Source organism: Petaurus breviceps, unplaced genomic scaffold, assembly GCF_028583685.1.
Source record: "Petaurus breviceps papuanus isolate PSGF00001 unplaced genomic scaffold, PetGlider_PUasm1.0 115, whole genome shotgun sequence".
In the NCBI taxonomy this organism is placed as follows: domain Eukaryota; kingdom Metazoa; phylum Chordata; class Mammalia; order Diprotodontia; family Petauridae; genus Petaurus; species Petaurus breviceps.
The window spans coordinates 2,075,478-2,091,397 of record NW_027185612.1 but is presented as its reverse complement, the minus strand read 5'-3'; the positions used below and the strand labels follow the sequence as shown (position 1 = coordinate 2,091,397).

At 47.7% G+C, this 15,920-nt stretch overlaps 1 protein-coding gene across 1 annotated transcript in view; it reads left to right on the top strand.

The window, feature by feature from the left end:
* Nucleotides 1-14,479, top strand: part of KCNH2 (potassium voltage-gated channel subfamily H member 2) — a 59,705-nt gene extending 45,226 nt beyond the window's left edge. Inside the window, exons 8-15 of the mRNA XM_069083670.1 lie at nucleotides 348-547; nucleotides 2,749-3,001; nucleotides 7,124-7,317; nucleotides 8,474-8,573; nucleotides 9,672-9,947; nucleotides 10,069-10,261; nucleotides 11,041-11,218; nucleotides 13,651-14,479. Of these exons, the coding sequence (XP_068939771.1) occupies nucleotides 348-547; nucleotides 2,749-3,001; nucleotides 7,124-7,317; nucleotides 8,474-8,573; nucleotides 9,672-9,947; nucleotides 10,069-10,261; nucleotides 11,041-11,218; nucleotides 13,651-13,800 (1,544 nt within the window). The 3' untranslated portion in view covers nucleotides 13,801-14,479. The remainder of the gene's footprint in view (nucleotides 1-347; nucleotides 548-2,748; nucleotides 3,002-7,123; nucleotides 7,318-8,473; nucleotides 8,574-9,671; nucleotides 9,948-10,068; nucleotides 10,262-11,040; nucleotides 11,219-13,650) is intronic.
* The last annotated feature ends 1,441 nt before the right edge of the window (nucleotides 14,480-15,920 follow it).

The following is a 15,920-nucleotide window of genomic DNA, read 5'->3' as shown; positions in this document are numbered from 1 at the left end:
AGAGAGAGAGACAGAGAGAGACAGAGAGACAGAGAGAGAGACAGAGACAGAGAGAGACAGAGAGACAGAGAGAGACAGAGAGAGAGACAGAGAGAGAAGGGGAGAGACAGACAGAGAGACAGTGAGAGAGAGAGAAGGGGAGAGACAGAGACAGAGAAGGAGAGAGAGAGACAGAGAGAGAAGGGGGGAGAGAGAGAGAAGGGGGGGAGAGAGAGAAGGGGAGAGAGAGAGAGAGAGAGAGAGAGAGAGAGAGAGAGAGAGAGAGAGAGAGAGAGACACTACATGGAGTGTTCTCACTGATAAAGGGAGTGTCCTTGTTGACTGATGCTCTTGCCCCTGTTTCCCAGCTCTGATGTATGCCAGTATCTTTGGCAATGTGTCAGCCATCATACAGAGACTATACTCAGGCACTGCTCGATACCACACCCAGATGCTTCGAGTGCGTGAGTTCATCCGCTTTCACCAGATCCCCAACCCCCTGCGACAGCGCCTGGAGGAGTATTTCCAACACGCATGGTCCTATACCAATGGCATTGACATGAATGCGGTGAGGAGGACAAGGTTGATTCCATGGCTCATGGAAATGGGGCTCTGGAGATATCAAAAGTGAGAAGGATGTGGGTCAGAATCAATAGCTGACCTGTAGAGATCAGAGGTAGAGAAGCAGGAGGGGTGTTTAGAGAGATCTTAGACTGGAAAGATGGGAATTAGAAGGGACACAAGAGATGGGAAGTCTAGGGAGGCCAAGATTTGGAGGGCCTAATGACTTGATAATCTTCATTCTATCTAGTGCATTGTGAGTATGATTAGGGAGGGACAGTGATGGCAGATAGGAAGAGATAGAAATTTGCCAAGCATTTATTAAATGCCTTCTGTATGCCAGGTACCATGGTCAGCAATTGTGATGCAAAGACAAAAATGAAGTAGTCCTTGCCTTCAAGCATTTTGGGATTCTCCTTTGTTTCTACTGAGAAGCAAAGATACAAGCAGAAACTCTTAGTAGTGCAAGCTCTGACCTCTTTGTCTTGTCATCCAGAGAGGCCTTGAAGCCTTTCCCAACCCTAAGCCTTGGACAAGGCCCAAGGTGGTGGTCCTTATCACCCCTGATGAGCATGGCTAAGCCAGAGTCCTCATGCTCTTTTCTTAGCTCCTCATGTCAGCTCATAGGACAGAAGTGTGACCCTTTCCCCTGAGCCTCCAATAGCTCATCCTAAGATGAACCTGTTTTTTCCTTTCACTTCTTCCTTTTATACTCCGACCCCTGACCCTCTCTTGCTCCTTTCCCAGTTCTATGGCCTCAGAGATCTTGGTCTTTTTCTTCTTGCCTCATCCCGCATTTCTAGCCCCACAGGCTGTCACTCAGGAGCCTGTGAAATTTTCAACCTTATATTTTCCCTGTTTTTGGCTTGGTCAGCTTGGTAGGAATTCCAGGTTCTTTGGGTTTTTGGCTGCATCCCACCATGCTTAGCCTTCCCTTTTCCAAGGGAGTCTTTTCGTCACAGGTGAAAGTCTAGGGGGTCATTAACGTAAACTCATGGGAGTCAATAATGCAGAATCTTGGAAGGGGAGGACAGTGGTAGGACATAATTGGGATTAGATTTTCATTAGAGGGTGAGTGATGGTTTTAGATGGTATCCTGGGAGGGCATCTACACTTTTAGTGCTTTTTCAGGCTGGACCACTATTTGGGGAAACGGCAGCTATGATGACTCTGGGGTGTTGGCCTTTTTGCCTAGCATGCCACGGAATGTGCTTAGCTTATGTTGTGGAGGTTGACTAACCCAAAGAGGGAGGAGCAGGAGAGTGACAAGAAAGGAAGGGAACATGCAGACCATCACATTACACCATAAACTACAATTAGCTCAGGACAGATATGTGGCCTAAATATAAAAGGTCACACCATTAAAAAATTAGAAGAGAACAAGATGAGGTCCTTTCACAGTTATGGCTGGGTGGAAAATTCTTAATGGAACAAGGGTTAGAGGGGGTCACCAAAGATAAAAGAGATAATTTCTATTGCATGAATTGGAAAAGTTTTTCATGAATAAAATCAATGCAGCTATGATAGGAAGAGAAGGTGCTGATTGGGAAAAAAAAACTTTGCATCAAAAGACTTTTATATATAAATATAAGGAATTAACACAAATAAATCAGATTGAGAGGAAAGTAGCTATAAATATGAAAGTAGAACTTGAATGGGACATTGTAGCTGTCCCTAAGTATTTGATAAGATGGTACTTGGGAGACTTTTTCTGCTTGGCTCCAGAGGACAGAACCTTAGTTCTTAGTAGTGAGCAAAAGTTGGGAAGAGGCAGATTTTGACTCAGTGTAAAGAATAACTTCTTAATGATGAGAGCAGTCCAAAAGCCTCTGAGGCTCCTTCCACCTCTAGCTCTGTGATCCAGTAAAAGTGGAATTGGCTGCTGTCTCAGGAGGGAATAAGTTCCCTAACTACGGGAGTCTTCAAGTTCTTACTTGAGAGCCACTTTTCAGAGATGCGTAGGGGAAATTCCTGTTCATGTACAGGCTGAAGTAGATGTCCTGATTCCAACTCTCATGGCCAGTGATTCTGTGAAAGGGGTGTTGGATTAGAAGGACAGGCGTTGGGGAGCCTGAGGATGGGGGCTGGGTTAGAGCTGTGAGGGCAGGGCTAATCTGGGGAGTGGGGAAAGGGCCTCTTTGAAGGGCATTCCCTGACTGAGGTACCTGTCTGGTGCTGTCTCCCTCCCCTTCCCCATCCTGGCCCTAGGTACTGAAGGGCTTCCCCGAGTGTCTCCAGGCTGACATCTGCCTGCACCTGAATCGTTCCTTGCTACAGCACTGCAAACCCTTTCGAGGGGCCACCAAGGGCTGCCTTCGGGCACTGGCCATGAAATTCAAGACCACTCATGCACCCCCTGGGGATACACTCGTACATGCTGGGGACCTGCTAACTGCTCTCTACTTCATTTCTCGAGGCTCCATTGAGATCCTACGTGGTGACGTGGTTGTGGCCATCCTGGGTATGGACCTGGAGGATGGGGCTCCATGGGGCAAGGTCTGGGGAAAGAATATAATAGGGTGGTGGAGGAGGGAAGGAATTTCATCATCAGCACCAGGGGTGAGGGCAGGGAATGGATCTGGGAGGCAAGGAAGTAGATTTGGAACTGGGATGGCAGTTTGGATTCCTGGACCCTTGGTCCCTCATAAAGAATGATTCCCAACAGTGAGCTCTAGTATCGGGGCAGTATCAGGCCAAGCCTGAGGGGCTTTGTCTCCGCCAGAGCATCCTGGGGTTGGCTTCTGTGCCTGGACCTGCTCTGGTTCTCCTTACTCCCTTCAACTAGTATATGAGAGTGGTCAGTATGTGACCCAATGGATGGTGAGTAGGGGCTAAAAGCATCTGGAGGAGCATAGATTGTTCAGGGCTTTGTGTTGCTTTGGGAACTGGGCTGCAGAGGCCATTTCAAGAAGACAGTCATTAAGAATCATATCTGGTACCTGGCATGGAAAAAGACCTGAAACTCATCCATCATCTCCATCTTCCCTCCAACCATCAAGTCCTGAATTCGAGTCTCTTCTTCAAGTTCCATCTCTGACACCTTACTAGGGGTGTGATCTTGGGCAATTATAGCACAACTTACTTTTTCATAGGATCATAGATGAATGGTACCTCAGAGGTCATCGAATCCAACCCCTTTCCTATTACAATGAAGAAACTGAGGCCGAGAATGGTTAAATGATTTTCTCAATGTCACACAGCTAGTCAAACTTGGATTTTCTTGACTCCAAGTATAACATTCTATCCAATATGCCATGTGAATTCCTGCAAAAATGCTTTCTTCTTGTAAACAACATATTGTAGGATTCTAGTTTTTAATCCTCTCTGCCATCTGACCCATTTTGACCTCATCTTGGTATATGGTGTAAAATGTTGGTCTGTACCTAGTTTCTGCCATGCTGTTCTCCAGTTTTCCCAGCAATTTTTGTCAGATAGTGAATTCTTATCCCAGAAACTGCGATCTTTGGGTTTATCAGACACGAGATTATGATGATAATTTACTACAAAACACTTTCTTCACAATCCTATTAGGTAAAGCCAGTTACATCATCTCCATTTTATTAATGAAACTGGTACTCAAAGAGATTAAGTGACTTGTTTGAAGGTGACACAGCCAGGATGGGTGAGCACTGGGACACGGATTGAAATCATCCAATTCTAGGACTTTCACCATAGTGCACTCACCATTTTGGCCCTGTTTCCTCTATGTAAAATGAAGGGACTGGATGAAAATAATTTTAAGGCCCTTTCCAGCTCTGACTCTGTGTGCTGCTTTGTTTCTGTAGACTTGATTTCAACTGTAGGGATAATTTGTCCTTGGTCCTCCACTCCCAGGGATGGTCCTGACAAAAGTGGAAGGGACAGTAAGCAGGTGGTTGTGATGTGGGAAGCATTAGTCTGGTTGGTTGGGTTGGAGTGTAGAGACATTAAGGCGATAGGCTCTTTCTACATGGAGGACAGTTTGAGTGACATACCTGACAGCGGGGGCTGGGCCTGAGATATGAATAGCTCAGCCTATCTAGATGACTAGGGGGACAACTTGTAGTACTGGCAATAACAGCAACAATTATATACACACATATACATACATGTATGTATATTTATAAAATTTAATGTAATAATTAGGGCAGCTAGGTAGCTCAGTGGATAGAGTTCTGGGCCTGGAGTCAGGAAGACTTATCTTCATGAATTCAAATCTGGCCTCAGACACATAGTAGCTGTCTGACCCTGGGCAAGTCATCTAATCCTGTTTGCCTCGGTTTCCTCATCTGTAAAACAAGCTGGAGAAGGAAATGGCAAACTACTCCAGTATCTTTGCCAAGAAAACCCCAAATGTGGTCCCGAAGAGTCAGGCGCAACTAAAACCACTGGACAACCCAACAAAAATATAATAATTATATAAAAAGACGAGAATGAGATAATTACTAGAACACATGATAAACAGGCCAGAAGCCTACAAACTTTTGCAGTAAGAAGACAATTTTTTGAGCAATAATAAAGTCTGATGAAAGGAACACTGCCATTGGATTAGCTGAATTTAATGACAAGTACTTTACCTCCAGATGAGACTCATGAAATGTCGATGATCCAGAAGTAGAATCCAAAGGCCCCTCGTAGGTAACATCCACATGGACTAAGCCAACAGCATATTGGCAAAGAAGATGAGTTATGTGGATTTGTTGGTAGAAATAGAGAGCTTTGTTGTAGCAATTCAGGACCAGGTCTTTGCCATTAGAAACCACAAAAGGGTTATCATTAAGAATTCTGGGCAGCCAGGTGGCTCAATGAATAGATTACTTTGAAGCCAGGAAGATTTGAGTTCAAATTCTGCCTTAGACAGCCTGCTAGCTGTGTGTCATCATTCTGTCCATGTCCAACTCTTCGTGACCCCATTTAGGGTTTTCTTGGCAAAGATACTGGAGGGTGTGCCGTTTCCTTCTCCAACTCATTTTGCAGATGAGGAAACTGAGGCAAACAGGATGAAGTGACATGCCCAGGGTCACACAGCTAGTAAATAAATGGCTGAGGCCAGATTGGAGCCCATGACGATGAGTCTTCCTGACGCTGTTTCCACTGCACCACCGAGTGTGCAGCCTGGCTGTGTAACCCTGCGTAAACCCTGTTTCTTCCCTGTGAGATGGATCTGATATTAGCTCCTACCTTCTGGGGCTGTTGTGAGAGCCAAATGAGATAACACATAAAGCTTTTCACAAACCTTAAAGTCTATATAAATGCTAGCTACTATTACCATTGTTATTAAGAGTAGACTTAATGATCAGTGTAAATGACACAAGGAAACGGTAGTGATTGCAATACATCACTGCAGGACATAAAAGTTTAATACCTACTGAATTCCTCATAAGACCTGACCTCTAGGCTCTCTACATCAGAACTGACTCTTTTGTGGACAGACAACAGTGAAGACCTCAAAATATCCTGGAGAACTCAGCCAATAAGCTGTGCGATTATCACAGACTGAACCGTTGCCCACAAATACCAGGATGTAATAGTGGCTCATAAAAACTCAAGAACAACTTTTTAATAGACATTACCATCCCAAAATATTTGTCATCTTCACATTACATGCAATGAAAAGCTTTTAAAATATGAAGACCTGGCCAAGGAGATCAAACTAATGTAGAAGCAGGATGAGATAAAATGACCCCTGCTATCCTGCTTGCAATTGGAGCTGTACAAAAGATGTTTTCAGCAAACTCATGGAGGATGAGCTCATGTAATAATACTCTTACTCAACTACAGAAAGCAATGATCACTCATGCAACAGAACATTGAATATAAAGAAAATGTAGTAAAATAGTGACTTTTCTCAGGACTGTTTCTGTCTGAACTCTGCTTAAAAGATAAGAAAAATATGATGATAATGATGATGGTGATAGTGATAATAGTTACATTTGGCAGGTATTTTTACTTATATTGTCTAATTTAATTCTCATAATAACCATGAGGGAGGCATAGAAGGGATTATTAGGCATTCATGTGACATAGTATTTCCACTAGAGTTCATGACTTGGAGTCAGAAAGATCTGAGTTAGAATCCTGCCTCACATACCTAAAGCTGTGTGACCTTGGACAAGTCACTTAACCTCCCCATGCCTCAGTTTCCTCATCTGTAAAATAGGGATAATTGGAGCACCTATATCACAGTGTTATTGTGAGGGACAAATGAGATAATATTAAATACCTTGCAAACCTTTGATGATGATATGAAAATGCTAACTGTTTTATAGCTGAGGAAATTGTGTATTGGCAGAACTGGCACTTGGACCCAGATCTCCAAGCTCAGTATTCTTTCCAGTACATAACTATACTCTATTCTCTGTATGCTGAGGTAGGAGGTAGGGAGGCACTTTGTTTTTCTAGGGAGAGGCCAACAGCATGAGCGTGTGTACATGTATAATGTGATGATGGTGGGGTTTGAGGGCTAGCCTGGTGTTGGGGTGCTGTTAGCTGAATGGCAGGTGTTGACCAGGATTTACCGTGGAAGGAGCATGTTTGCTGCCCCCTGGTGGTCTATGTGAGCAGCGGCTAGAGCAAGCTCGTTAATTCTCCCTTCTTCTCCTAGGGAAGAATGACATCTTTGGCGAGCCTCTAAACCTGTATGCACGGCCAGGCAAGTCTAATGGCGATGTCCGGGCTCTCACTTATTGTGACCTGCACAAGATCCAGCGTGATGACCTTCTTGAGGTCCTGGACATGTACCCTGAGTTCTCCGATCACTTCTGGTCTAGCTTGGAGATCACCTTCAACCTGCGTGATGTAAGTGACCTGCACCCAGAGCCACAGCCTGAACTGATTCTGACCTTGCTTCATGACTTCTTCCAAGCCTTGACCTTGATCCCCAAGACATGTGAGAATAATTATGCCATCTTGAGTTTGTATAGCTCCTGAGAGTTTCCACAACAATTCCTTCTGCTTCCAGGAGGCAGGTAGGGCAGGTGCTACCTGTCCCCATTTTACAGTTGAGAAAACTGAGGTCTGGAGGTGACTTTCCCAAAGTCATATAGTTAATAAGGGGTGGAGCTGGAATTCAGACTGGGTCTTCTGGTTCATAGTTGGGCGTCCAGTGCTTCATACACCTGACTTCTAGTCCTTGGCCACTGAGTTACTGGTCAACATTGGGCCATGCTCTTAATTTCTCTGGGCCCTTTTTTCCTTCATTGTCAAATAGAATAATTATTGCTCCAGTGCTCACCTCTCAGACGCTGTATCTCCTCATATGCCTCACAGGGATATTATTTAGGATCAAATGAGAAAAGGGATATGTTATGAAAGGCTTTGGAGAATTATAAAAGGTTCTATGAATTTTCTCTTAACTGTTACTACAGCTAAGATTCTGACCTTGATGTCTATTCTGGTTTAGAGGTCACTTCTATTAATAATAATAGCTATATTTACATAGTATTTTAAGGTTTGAAAAGCACTGAACATGTTATCTCAGCTGATCCTCACACAACAACTCTGTGAGGTAGGTATAATTATTATCGCCATTTTACAGATAAGGAAACAGGCTGAGACAGTTTAAGTAACTTGCTTAGGGTCACACAGTTGGTATGTGTCGTGAAGCAGAATTTGAGCTCTTAAGTCAGACACTTTCCCTCACCCTGCATCACCTAGCTACTTTCTAACTCAAAAACTTCAAATACTTCCCCCACTGGGATCCCTTAACCTCAGAATATCTCCTCCTTCCAGTGTCGCTGGATGGCCCCTTAGCATCTTAATTCTCAGCTCTGTCAGGCTTGATCTCTCACTTGACCTGGAGAGACCTGAGTGTGTGTGTGTGTGTGATTTGAGCTTGACCTTTGGTCCCTTCTGCCTTTCTCCTGTACCCCAATCTCCGTTCAGCAAGACCAGTTTGTGGGGATGAGGGTAGGAGGGGCAGGAGAGAAGGGCCTGACCTGGCTCTTCATTCCAGACCAATATGATCCCTGGTTCCCCGGGCAGCACTGAACTAGATGGTGGCTTCAACCGGCTGCGCAGACGCAAGTTGTCCTTTCGCCGCCGAACGGACAAGGGTGAGTGATGGGTGGATGGGAGGGGGAGCTGGCAGGGATTAGAAGGAAGTAGGGGTGTCTGTGTTAGGGGTGAGTGCACAGGGCCCTGAGCTTTGGGAGACCAGGGTCAGAACTAGCTAGGCTGGCCTATACACACACACATCACATGCATTCCTGTCTTTCGCTTTTGTTCATGTACTCCTTGCCTGGTATGGTCCCCTCTGCCCATCCAAAGTCTGTCATCCTCGGAGGTCTATCTGATGCAAGGCCCTGCCTCTTCCATGGCGTCCTCCCCAGCTGTTCTAGCCCATACTAATTTCTACTGATCTCCTCTAGCTCATACTGATCCCTACTGACCTCTGAATCCTATAGCTCTTATAGTCTGTACTGCACAATTAACATTTAATTATACACGGTCTGATATTGTTCACTGCGGTTTTTATGTGCGTGAGTCCTGTCTTCCCAGCTAGACTGTAAGCTCCCTGAGGGCAGGGAGCATGTCTTGAACTCCTTCTGTATCCTGCCCAGGGCTGGATTCCTAGTAGGTGCTTATTGACTCGAACTGAACTAGGCCAGAATGGGTGAGGCTGGCAGGAGGTGGGCAAGGGAGCCAGGTCCCAGGACTGTGAGGCAGAAGAGCAGGATGAGGGGGGTTTAGGTTCTGGAGGGTCAAATCAAGTTAACTAGTCTTTATTGAGCGCCTACTGTGTGCCCAGCCCTGTGGTAGGCTATGCTGTGGGGGATACAAGAGGAGAAGCCATGGGCCCTGCCCTCCGGGAGCTTACACTCTAGTTGGGGACACAAGACTCCCACACAGGGAACAACAGCGAATGGTTGCCAGACAATGTGTGGTCAAGTGCTAGATTGTGTGACAAGCAGACTGTAAGTGCTGTAGGTAGGAGGATGGGGGGCAGGGGGGAGGTGTGGGAGAGAGGTTGGGAACGGGAGGGTTGAGGGTCCAGGGAGCTTGGCCCTGCTCTCGCCATGGTTCCTTCCCAGACTCCAAACCCTTGTTTTTAGCTCCTTCCTCCATGCCCCCTGCTCTTACATTCCTGCCCCAGAATGCATGACCTGATCCTTCCCCTATGTTGAATTGCCCCTGTTCTCCGTTTGCTGCAGATGCAGAGCAGTCAGGAGAGGGGTCAGTGGTAGGCACAGTCCGAGAAAGCGCAGGAGCTGGCAGTCGAGCACGGTCCGGGGGGCCGTGGGACGAGAGCCCTTCCAGCGGCCCCTCCAGCCCAGAGAGCAGTGAGGAAGATGAGACCCCAGGCCCTGGTTCCAGCCCACTCCGTCTGGTGCCCTTCCCTAGCCCCCAGCCTTCCAGGGACCTGCTGGGTGGGGAACCCATGGCTGAGGAGGCTGAGAAGGGCAGTGACACCTGTAATCCCTTGTCAGGTATGGGGTGGGGGGTGGGAAAGGGCTGGAGGGGGTCACTTACTTGGGTTCTTGTCCTCACTTGTTAGGCCCGGGGCCTCTACCCTACTCTTTGCTCCTCATCCTGTCCCTCTGGCTCCAGGTGCCTTCTCAGGGGTATCCAACATCTTTAGTTTCTGGGGGGACAGCCGGAGCCGCCAGTACCAGGAACTGCCAAGATGTCCAACCCCAACCCCTACTACTGGGCTCCTCAACATCCCACTGGCCAGCCCTGGCCGCCGGCCCCGAGGAGACGTGGACAGCAGGCTCGATGCCCTACAGAGACAACTCAACAGGTATTGTCAGCCCTCCTCTGTGACAGGCCCACAGACAGCTCCCTCCTCAGTACTACTGTCCTGTCCTCAGCCAAGAGTACCCTCTGCCTCCAGCCCCATCCCCTCCCTGCCCCCATTGCACTTCTCTCCTCAACAAGCAGGTCATAGGGCTGCACACTGTGTGCTTGTATTTGTCTGGGTGTGTATTTGTGGGAGGATGAATAGGACTGTAGTGGGGGCTTTTGTGACAACAACTCACCTGTAAAGATGTATGCGATTCTTTCATCACAATAACCTTCAGTCCATCCATTATACATGCTTTGTTTCTGTATGCGTTTCTATGCATAGTTGTATGTGTTTATGTATATATGTGTTTGTATGGGAGGTGTTTGACCTGTCTAGGGATGGGAATGAGGGATTCTAAAAATGTGTCTTAAGGGGTTTGCCTTGATGTATGTTTATCAGCCTCTGTGTTTGTGAAGTTGTGTGTGTGTGTGTTACACATGAGTTCCCTTCCTGTGAACAAACAGGATGTAGATACTGGGGGGTGGGAGAGCAGGGTTGAAGGCTGAGCTGTGCTGGCTTTCCCCTTCCCCAACTGAGTTCAAGTCTTCTTCTGGGGGAGCTTGGTCCTCAGCTTGATTAGCCAGACCACCTTTAGTCACTGGGTCCCCTGTCCCTCTAAAGCATGGTCCCTGCACCCTCTCCCTCCTACACCCCTTGCTCCAGCCTCTTGACGTCTCAGGGTGGCCCCTCCTTCCATGTTGCCCATTTTCCCACTCTCTCCATCAACCCCATAGGTTGGAGACCCGCCTCAGCACTGACATGGCAGCTGTCTTGCAGCTGCTACAGAGACAGATGACGCTGGTGCCCCCAGCCTACAGCACCGTGACGCCCCCTGCACCTGGTCTCTCTTCCGACTCCCCCTTGTTGCCTGTCAGCCCCATCCCCACCCTCACCCTTGACTCGCTTTCTCAGGTAAGTTACAGCAGGTCACCCCCACTTGGGCTCTGCCTAAACCCTCTCCCCAAATCTGGTAGCTGCCCTCTCTCCCATTCACTCCGCAGTTCCTTTTCATCTGATTATCAGTTTTTGGTTGCTGAGTCCCAAGGGCATCCTCTCCCTTCTTCCCCTCACTTTTTTTTGCCCAGCAGGAAGTATTGGACTTGGATTTGGATCCCCTGGGGTTGAACCTCAGCTCTGCTCCTCGCTGCCTCTGCAGCCTTGGGCAAATCATCGAACCTCCCTGGGCCTGCCTCAGTTTCTTTATCTGCAAAGTAACTCTATAAAGTCCCACTCCTCCCTGCCCCGTCCCTCCACCAAGCCCATACCTACCGAATGCATTGGCCCAAGGCTAAGCAAGCTCATTAACCTCGTTAGCAGCATGAGTGACAGCTGTGGGAGCTCTTAGCAGCGGAGGACGTGGAGAAGGCAGAAAGGAAGAGCAAAGAGGGAAGCAGCGGAGGAGCAGGAGGAGAGGGCAGGGGCTGGGGGAAGGAGGGTGAAATGCAGAAAGCCAGCGTTGCACCGGAGCGACTGGCTTGTCTGTTTTTTGTTGTTGTTGTTTTACTGAGCTAAACTGACTAGTTCAGGTTTTTGATAGTTCATGTGTTCATTCATTCACTCACTCAATCCATTCATCCATTCATTCATTCATTCATTCACTCACTCAATCCATTCATTCATTCATTCATTCATTCACTCACTCAATCCATTCATTCATTCATTCACTAGTTCTAGTCTTGGCAGTGTGAAGGGCTGGCCAAAGAAAAGAGATCTAGGTGTGTGCAATGGGTGGGGATAGAGAGAAGGTACCAACAAGCCCTGGGTTGCCCTGGTCTAGTTTACAATCCCCCCACACCCTCCCCACACACACATTGGCCAGTATGTCACACGTCACTTATCTCTTTCCCTCCGACCAACCAACTGGGGAGGAAGTTGGATTAATCTAATAGAAAATTGTTCTTTACAATACCATGCTAGTTTTCACTCGGGACTATGATACCTTCTGAGGTGCTTGACACATTGCGGGTCTGCCTTGATTTGTTCTCTGTGTGTAAATGTGTGTGTATGTGTTTAATATTTATGAGGCCATTGTCTTCCCTTCCCCCATTGAATGATGGAGCTCTTAACTCTCCCATCTCCAGGCCCCAGGTGCCCTAGCATGGCTCCTGGACTCCTTCAGTAGGGTCAGGTTGTCCCTGGCCAGTCCCTGTTCGTCCCTTTGACCTGGAAGCCTCAGGCAGCCTTTGCCCATTTCCTTTGCCTCCTCCCCCCCCCCTCCTGGCTGGCACCCACTCCCTCCCCTCCCATATGTTGCCTGCTCCTGTTTGCCGACACCAGAGCCCACATCAGCGAATGTGACAGGCTCCACTCTTGGCCTCCCCCGCAGAGATCTCGCCAACAAACCTGTCAGCACACACGAAGTGCTCCCCGTCTTCCTCCCTCTGGCTCTCTTCAGCCCCTCTGGTCTCCCAGTGGACCAGGGTTGGGAGGTGGGATTCATTTTTGGACCCTCTGCTTTGTCTCTTGTTCAGAGAAAGGAGTGTAGGAACGTGTATTCTCATCTCATTGCTTGATCTCTGTTTGGAGCTTAAGGTATCTCCTTACCCTAGTCCAGGACCAACTGTAGCCACAACCCAGTTTCTCCATTCCCAGAGACCTTCCCTGTCAAGCATCCTGCCTCCCAGACGCTGGGGGAGGCTGTGTGTTTAGTCTCCAGAGGCTTCTTTACCATCATTTTATTTTCAGCCATTCCCCAGCTCTTTTACTTTGTTCCCAGTTACTTGCAGCAACAAAATTGCTGCTTTGAATATTGTTTGTATATATGAGTCCTTTCTCTCTATCTCTACCTTTTGGGGTATAGACCTAGTGGTGATATTGCTGGGTTAAAGAGTGTGCACAATTTAATGACTTTTTGCCCAGAGGCCCATAGTTCTGAGCTTTCCCTTTTATACCATTCTGATTCTCCCTGGTTCTGGAGGGTAGAGGAATAACTCCTTAGACTGTCCAGACTTTTCCCCAGAGACATCTCAGGCAGCTCCTTCTTGACCATTTTGAAATTGTCATTCATCTTTTCTCTGTCTGTTGGTACCCATTCAGGAATATCCATCCTGCTGATAGCTCCTTATTCTCTTACCTGGCTCCCTCTTGGCCAAGACTCCCTTCTGTTTCTTAGCCCTCCTCTTTGTCTTATTATCCTGTATTTGGTCCTCCCTCCTTTTCCTTTCACTGACTCCCCTCATTCCCCTCCTTTCTCCTAGCCTCCCCCTTTCCCCATGGTCCTCTCTGGTCCTGACTCTGTTCCCTGACTTTTCTCTTTCTTCCTCCTAAATCTTCTCCTTGCCATCTGATCTTCTATGTTCCTGACTCCTCTTTCCATCTCCCATTCCTCTCTTTGTTCTCTACAGGTTTCCCAGTTCCTGGCGTGTGAGGAGCTCCCTCCAGGGGCTTCAGAGCTCCCCAACGACGGCCCTGCCCGACGCCTCTCCCTGCCCGGGCAGCTGGGGGCCCTGACCTCCCAGCCCCTGCACAGACATGGCTCAGACCCGGGCAGTTAGTGGGGCAGCTAGGTGGACATGTAGCTCAGCCCAGGCCTCTGTGGCCCTGCACAACCCTGGGCCCTCTCCCCTATGTAGTCTTCACTCCCTTGGGGAGGAGACTGGGGAATGGTCAGAATGGGGGGAGTTGAGGGGAGCAATGGGGTCACTTTTCTTTCCCTCAATGCTCGGGATACTTTCCTCCCACCAGATTCCCCTTGCCCCACTTCCCCCCACCCCCCGCACCCCAGGGAGAGGGTTGGGGCCCAGGGGCCAGGTTGTAGCACCTCTTGGGGGCATTGGACAGAGGGTCTCTGCTCCTTCCCCACCCTCCCCCCGGCTGCCCTGGGGGCATTAGCTGGTCTAACTGCCCGGGAGGGATATGGCCCTGGGGCCTCAGGCACCTCAAGGACTCTACTGCTATTTACTGCTCTTATTGTTAAGGATAATAATTAAGGATCATTATGAATCATTAATGAAGATGCTGATGAATATGAATAATAAATAATTATCCTGAGGAGAAACCAGTGATGTTGCAGGGCATTAGGTCTGCATGGCTGTATATCCTTCTAGACTCAGGATTTCAAAGCGGGAAGTTGTGTCTCAAGCCTTACTGCCTGTGGTTCCAGTGGGGATGAGGCAAGACTCGGCATCCTTGTAGTGTCAATACCCCTGGAGGAGAGTTGTGATTCCTAACAACATCCCCGGCTTTTCCCATTTTTATTGGGTGGAAGACTTTCCTGTCATCTCAACAACTCAGCAACTAGAGAAGGGTCATGGGCACTACTGTCTCATTGGCCAGCTAGCTTTAGTCTGTTCTGTGGCCACCAGCTGACCCCTAACCCTAGCCACTGGCTGACTGCTAGCCTGAGCCCCAGCCTCAGCCAGGGACTTATTGTCACTCTTCATGTGCTGAGCCTGTAATCCTGGCTGTTTGATTTCTGACTTGTCCTAACTCTGGCCAGTGACTAACCTTTAACTCCGACCAACAAAGTGACTCTGCATTTCTACCACGTGTTGATTCCTAATTCAGACCAGAGATTTACCTCCTAACCCAAGCACCGGCTAATTCACTAATCCTACCTACCTGCTGGTAGATTCCTAATGGATGTCCTGATTTATCTCTAATCCCTGCCACGTACTAACCCTTAAGCCTGACCACAGGATGAGCCCCTAACCCTCCTCAAAGACTGACCTAATTCTGCCAATAGACACAGATTAAACCCTTGACCCTGACTATTTACTGGTGCCTGACCCTGGCCAGAAAATGATTCCCAAGTTCTAGACACTTGGATCACCCTAATCCTATCCAGCTGCCTCACGAATTCTTTCTCTTGGTCATTAAAAGGGACTGTTTGGATACACAGCTCATAGGATCATTAATTTACTTTAGAGCTAGAGGGTACCTTAGTGATTATTGAATCCAATTCCAGTCTCATTCCTCCACCCCAATTTCACAGAGTCCTTTAAGTCCAAACAGTCCTTTAAGGTGAAATGTCCAAGGTAGTCTGCACATAGTAAGTGACTGAGAACACTTACCTAAACCCAGACCCAATGCTACTATCACACTCAGGTGGAAGGTTTTACTGAGGGTGTTGCTGAAAACTTACTCTGCAAGGATGTGGACAGTGGTCAGTGGTAGTTAGGAAGCTCCTGTCTAGTTCACCAGCTATCCCCTCCGCTGGCGCTAATGGGGTCAGGTTATTTCTTCCCATTACACTCTTAGTCAATCAACAAACATTGATTAAGCACTTCCTATGTTTCTGGTACTGACATTAAGTGCAAGGGCTACAAAAAGAGGCAAAGTCAGTCCCTGCCCTCAAGGAGCTTACAGTCTAATGGGGGAGACAATATGCAAACAGTTATGTACATAATAAGCTATATATGGAATAAATAGGAAATAACAGAGGGAGGGAATTAGAATTAAGAGAGGAGAGAAAAGACTTCCCATAAAAGATGGGATTTTAGTTGATATTTCAAGGAGACCAGGGAAGTCAGTAGGTGGAGTTGAGTCTTGGCATGAGGCAGACAGTAAGGTCAGAGGGCATGGGCTCACATCTCAACTCTGACATTAGCTGGGTGACCTCGGGCATGTCACCTCATTTTCTTTTCTGTAAAATGCCCTTCAAGGACCACTCCAA